General features: G+C 43.1%; 1 protein-coding gene across 8 annotated transcripts in view; it reads left to right on the forward strand.

Moving 5' to 3' along the window:
- Positions 1–5,935, forward strand: part of atp8a2 (ATPase phospholipid transporting 8A2) — a 48,735-nt gene that overhangs the window by 37,951 nt on the left and 4,849 nt on the right. For all 8 annotated transcript variants that reach the window (XR_004655355.1, XM_034862738.1, XM_034862737.1 and 5 more), the window contains 6 exons: positions 901–975; positions 1,314–1,436; positions 1,904–1,982; positions 2,095–2,156; positions 2,645–2,701; positions 4,302–4,409. Coding sequence is in view for 7 of the 8 variants with exons in the window: in XM_034862738.1 (XP_034718629.1) it covers positions 901–975; positions 1,314–1,436; positions 1,904–1,982; positions 2,095–2,156; positions 2,645–2,701; positions 4,302–4,409 (504 nt within the window). In the remaining variant the exon portion in view is untranslated. The remainder of the gene's footprint in view (positions 1–900; positions 976–1,313; positions 1,437–1,903; positions 1,983–2,094; positions 2,157–2,644; positions 2,702–4,301; positions 4,410–5,935) is intronic.

A 5,935-nucleotide genomic window follows, 5' to 3' on the forward strand; every position in this document is an offset into this window, starting at 1 on the left:
CCCCCCCCCAAGGTTGTATGCCCCAGGAATGCTGCAACTACCAGCAGCAGCCCCAAACATCTTCTCTATTTGCCCTTCAGATCAGCCTAAATCTGCCCTGTGTGTATGAAGGCGTTAATGAAGGTTTCCCCTGGGCCAGAGTCATATTTAGACACTGTGTTTTCAGTAAATTATGTTCTGTAAAATCAGAAAGTGGTTTCAGATGCAGCCACAACCTGCATGAGGAATGCATTTAAAACTTCATGCCAGAAGACTTAATGGAGCTACAGGAAGTGCAACTACCGTAATAGCATGTTTTTTGCCAGATGAAATATTGTGCTTCGGAAACATTACTGTAAACACATTGGACCACCATCTGTTTTGCCTCTCACATCAGTGGTATTGTTGTTAGCTCTTGTGTTTCTCAAAATCATGACCACAATTCCTATAAACCCCACTTATTTCCATCCTTATTCACTTCTTTTCTTCAAGATGTTAATGGAAGAGGATAAAATGTGGAAAACAATTAAACATACACAAAGAAATTTATGAAGAAAGAGTACTATTTTCCAGATCTCTGACTTGAATTCACAAACAGAAATCACCTATAGTTATGAACGTTAGTAAAGAAGGAATATTTGTTCTTTTCATATTTTGTCCAATATAGTGATGTAACAAAAAGTTCTGGCCCATCATAAAATCTTAAGTCTTGTGAACTATGATAGACCTTCACTCACATGCCTAGATGTTACCTCATGACGGTAACGGAAATGTCATAACTAAAAAATAAAGGGACTCACATTTTGTGAACAGAGGCACACATTTTGCCAACTCCCCCTGCTGTTTCCACTATCAGTACCACCCTAAGGCAGATTTACCCTCCGCTATTGTTTCTCTCATCCCTCTCTCTTTGTGTCCCAGCTCTGGTTTGCCTTTGTGAACGGGTTCTCTGGCCAGATCCTTTTTGAGCGCTGGTGTATAGGCCTCTACAACGTGGTGAGTACCTGACCTCACTCCCTCTCAAACTCCCTCTTTTCCATTTCTTCACTCTCTGCCTAAGTCTTAACCCCTCCTGTTTTACATAGTCTCTCGCTCTCTATCTATCTAATTGATCTATACTTCGTATGCTTATCACTGTTCTTTCTGAATTCCAGACACATTTGTATGCATGTCTGTGAGTTTTCTTTTCTGTGTATGTCTGAATGCAGTTGCCTTCAAGCTCCCCAATTTTAAAATATTAAGAAGTTCCTTTTATGCCACTGCTGATATAAACACTGATTGTCCAGCGAGTCAAAGGGTATACATGCTGCTTTGTCATCTTTTGCGTGATACAGATATTTACTGCACTGCCTCCGTTCACACTGGGGATATTTGACCGACCGTGCAGTCAGCAGAACATGCTCCGTTTCCCACAGCTCTACCGAATCACCCAGAATGCTGAGGGCTTCAACACCAAGGTAAATGACCGTGCACGCACACACACACACACACACACACACACACACACACCCCATGCACTGCATCTTAAGTCAAAGCTAAGCACTCTGCACTTGACTTGTCATGCCTTGTGGGATTGACGAGTGATGCCTGCTGTTTGTTTGGGGCGCCGGTGAGTAAACAAGAGTGGCATGGAGACCGGGATGTTTCCATGGCAACTCCTAATAAGATTCATAGGGCCAGAATAAGGAAGTCTTTCATTTTAGAGAGTACACCAGCAACCCAGCCAACTGTATGTGTGGAAGTGTGTGTTAATGTGTGCATGTGCACAGTTCAGTAGAGGACTTTTGATGGCAAGAGCACAGTGAGAGTTGTGTGTGAGGAATTGCTGTTTTTGCATGTTTTTATGTGTGGTGGCATATATGTGCTTTCACTCACTGATGTTTCTCACTCTTTTCTCCCCTCTATCTCTCCCTCTGTCTTTCAGGTGTTTTGGGGTCACTGTATCAATGCACTGATTCATTCAATTATTCTCTTTTGGTTTCCGCTTAAAATGTTAGAACATGGTAAGTGACATGCCCGAGTAACTCGTCTACAGTCCCATAATTCCGGCTGGTAGCCCTTTGTCATTAGATGTTTGTGTGTGTGTGTGTGTGTATGTGTGTGTGTTCCCCACAGACTCGCCGTTCAGTGACGGTCAGGGAAATGACTACCTGTTTGTTGGAAACATGGTCTACACTGTAAGCATCTTATTTGTATGTTCAAAGTGTTTATGTGTCTTTATGTTAATATAATATAATTCAGTCTTTTAGCATGCATTTTGCATATGCACAGTTATTGTTTACACACCAGCACTATGCTGCTTCCAAAGAGACGTTATGTGTCTCCAGTCAATCTTGTCATGTCTAGCCATTCTGTCTCCTTCTCTACGCTCATCCATCTGTTCTCTATATTCACTTCTCTATCTTACACTCTCACTATCATTTTACTCCCTACATTCCCAAGTAAATTTCAGTGGTCTTTATTTGTTATGTTATGTGTATGTAGACTCTAGGGGGCTGTGGGGGTCCTGAGTTTTTTTACTGACATTGCTGAGTTTACTATATAACATCAATGTTTATTATCTGCATAGTTGCCAGCCAAGTAATTATGTTTCTCTGTTTTTCCTTTTTTTATTTGCCCTCCCTCCTTCTCTCGTGTGTGTGTGTGTGTGCGTGCGTGTGTGTAGTATGTGGTAGTTACAGTATGTCTGAAAGCTGGAATAGAGACCACAGCTTGGACCAAGGTAAAAACATGAACACACTAATGTGCCACACCACATGTGCTGTATTTTACTCAGCCAATGATAAATTAAGATGACGGTGTCCACTTGGTGATGATTTCAGTTTGAGGTTTTCATATAGTCTGGTCGAAATGCTACATATTCAGGAAAGACATGGGAAAGGATGTGGTGTACCTTGATCTTGTGGTGGAGGTCTGAGGTTCCCTAAACAGCAGTTGCTTACACCACCCACCAACCAGCTTTATCGCGGCTGGATTTCTATTCCATTGCTTCTGTTCAATATTTCAATAATTCTTACAAAAACTCTTCTTATCTAAGTGTTCATAAATTAATACTTCCTAACCGAGTCAGGCATGTACTGTGAACCAGCTGCAAGAACTGTTTAATATAGTATGGTTTAAGAGATTAAACTTGCAAGGATCAAATGGACATCGTTACTGCACAGCAAAGGAGAAAAACAGACCAGAAAACAGTGAGATTCCCATCTGTTAGATGAAGTGCAAATACATTAAAACAAAACTGATTTAATTCAACATAGTTAACCTAGAGCCAAGATGTCCTCATTCCTTTTAAAGCATGTTTGATTCAAGTCATGAGAAATATATTTTTACGCTCTAAATGGTTACTGTCAAAAGTTGTACATACAACTCTGACATCTGTCGGCTTGAGCTAGCTAACATTAAGCTTGCAATTTCTGGGGTGGCCTCTAGCTCAACCCAGTAAGAGCAACTTACTTGCAACTTCAAGGATAAATGGCAGATTCTCTTTCGACTGATATCATTTTATCGGGACTACACAGAGTTATGGCCCCAATAACTATCTGGGTAGAGTGTGTGCCATTTAAGTCCGCACAGCAACTTGGTTTTGAGTCCGGCCCAGGGCCCACAGCTGCAGGTCTTCCCTTCTCTCTTTCCGCTCTTTCCTCTCTATCTAAATAAAGCTTAAAAGGCCTGTTTACTTTCAAATTATACCACATACTAGATATACGTCAGATGTCTTATGGTGCAAAAATAGTATCAGATGACTGCAGTGTGTACAACCCAAACTTCAACAGTTAGTACAATGAACTTTGCCTCAGTAAAATATAGTAAAGCAGTCAACTTAATTATGTTTTAAACAAGGAAATATATGAACTAGGAATAATTAAACATAACTAAGAATCCAAGCATTTGGTTCAAATGTTTCGGAACAAAGTTGACGGAGATGGATGTAGACTTCAGGACAACAGTAGCCTTGATTTAGCTCGTTTCTACTGTTGGAGAGAGTAAGAGAGATTGGCAGGATGGACAGAAGGGCGCTGACACTTCTGTCCGTTCAGCTGTCCACACAACAGCCTGGCAGTAATGACGCAGGGTCCCACTGGAATTCACACAGTGTCCCCTTTCAGCAGATCACAGAGAGCAGGACAAAAATATGGGAAGGACCGAAGGAAAGGTTGTGTATATTCGGATGAGCTGGATGTGAACTATTTGACCTCACGCTGTCTTCTTCTCCGTCTCTTAATCTCCATCCTCTCCTGCACTCCCCCCCCCCCCCCCCCCCCCCCCTTGTATCCTCTCTCTCTCTCTCTCTCTCTCTCTCTCTCTCTCTCTCTGTGTTGTAGTTTTCCCACCTGGCGGTATGGGGAAGCATGGCGCTTTGGATGGTCTTCTTTGCTGTCTACTCAGCCATGTGGCCCACCATCCCCATCGCCCCTGACATGCTTGGCCAGGCAAGTCCGTCTCCATAAACACGTCGCTCATTTCAGTAACGGGGTGAAAAGGGGTTAAATAGCCCTACCCTCTACATCTCTTTTCTGCAACCTACAACACTTGCCCCTTCCTTGTTCTTGGTTGCCAATATATGGCGCCTATCTGACTCACATCTTGGGTGTTCCACATCGGCACTGCTGGAACCTCGGGGGAGATTTATGCCTTGCCAGCCCCACTCACCAGGCTTCCTGCACCTGCTGCGTGTCACCAAAACCCCTTTTTTTTTTTTTACTGCCCTCTGTGGAGGTGTTGATTCAAGAGGGTGGGCTGCTGCTGCTGGTGATGATGATCCAGTGGGGGGGAGGAGAGTATAGATGGAGACCCCCTTGATTGAGTGATTTGTTTTAGAGTTTGGGGATCCGGTGGGGGTGAGGCGAGCTGCCCCACTGAGTGGGTAGAGAGTCTTGGAAGGGGAAGGGAATAGGGCTGTCTAAACTCCCCTCAGCCCATTAATTCAATTTGTGTCAGAAATCAGGAATGCGGTCAAATATCTCTGCAGCTGTTCAGTCTAACTGGGGAATGGTCAGAGACACTCAGTCCCCCAAACCTCCATTCTCTCTCCCCCCCCTGTCCCCCCAACTACCCTATTACTTCTCTTATTTCCCGTGCTCCCACTATCTATATTTCCATCTGTCCATGGGGGACGGGGGATGGAAAAGAGCTGTATAATCCTGTTCAGAATAACTGTGGGTGTAAGTCTGTACATGTGAGAATTAATGTGCTATGTATGTCCAGCTATGCGTTGTGTTGATTATAAAGCGGTGGAGACCAATAGTATGTTTCTATGGATATAACAAAGCAGGGAAAATCATTTAGCATTCCTCCATCCTCATAGTGCATTAAGACCATGTGATATAATGTGTCTCCAGTGTTGTGGAAATGAACTGTGTGAAGGTGTTTGCCACACAAAAAGCCGTAGAGTATGTCTGTGTCCGGTTGGATCATCTATGACTTGCTTGTGATTCCAGGTGCTGCAGAGGAGATTTCCTAATGGTTGTGCGATTCTTTCTCCCCATTTTCTCTCCCTCAGGGAACCAAATTGTCTCTGTATATGTGGATCCAAACAATGGAAACACATGGTATAGGCTATTCAGTAGTAGAAGTTAAGAGAATTCTGGTGTGTGAAGTGTTTGTGTCTAATGAATTAAACGTTAACGCCTAGAGACAAAGACTTAGGCTTGTGAAACACCACAGAGCTCTTGCAGATAACTAAAGGGGGAGATATTGGGTAATACAGGGACAATGAAGGGATTTACATTAACAGGTGAGGACAAGCACCAGAAGATATAGTCACTATTAATGAAAGGAAGTTGTGAAAGGGGAAGATTGGAGTGAGCAACAGGAGAAACATGTGTAGGAGTTAGAGACATGGAGACAGACAGACAAATTAAGACACTGGTTAGATGCATGATTAATCCCTGGAGACAGACTAAAGACAAGGGTCAAAGGTCTATGAGGCTGTATGCAGCTGGACTTTTGAGACAGA

This window comes from Etheostoma cragini, chromosome 22 (assembly GCF_013103735.1).
Source record: "Etheostoma cragini isolate CJK2018 chromosome 22, CSU_Ecrag_1.0, whole genome shotgun sequence".
Classification (NCBI taxonomy): domain Eukaryota; kingdom Metazoa; phylum Chordata; class Actinopteri; order Perciformes; family Percidae; genus Etheostoma; species Etheostoma cragini.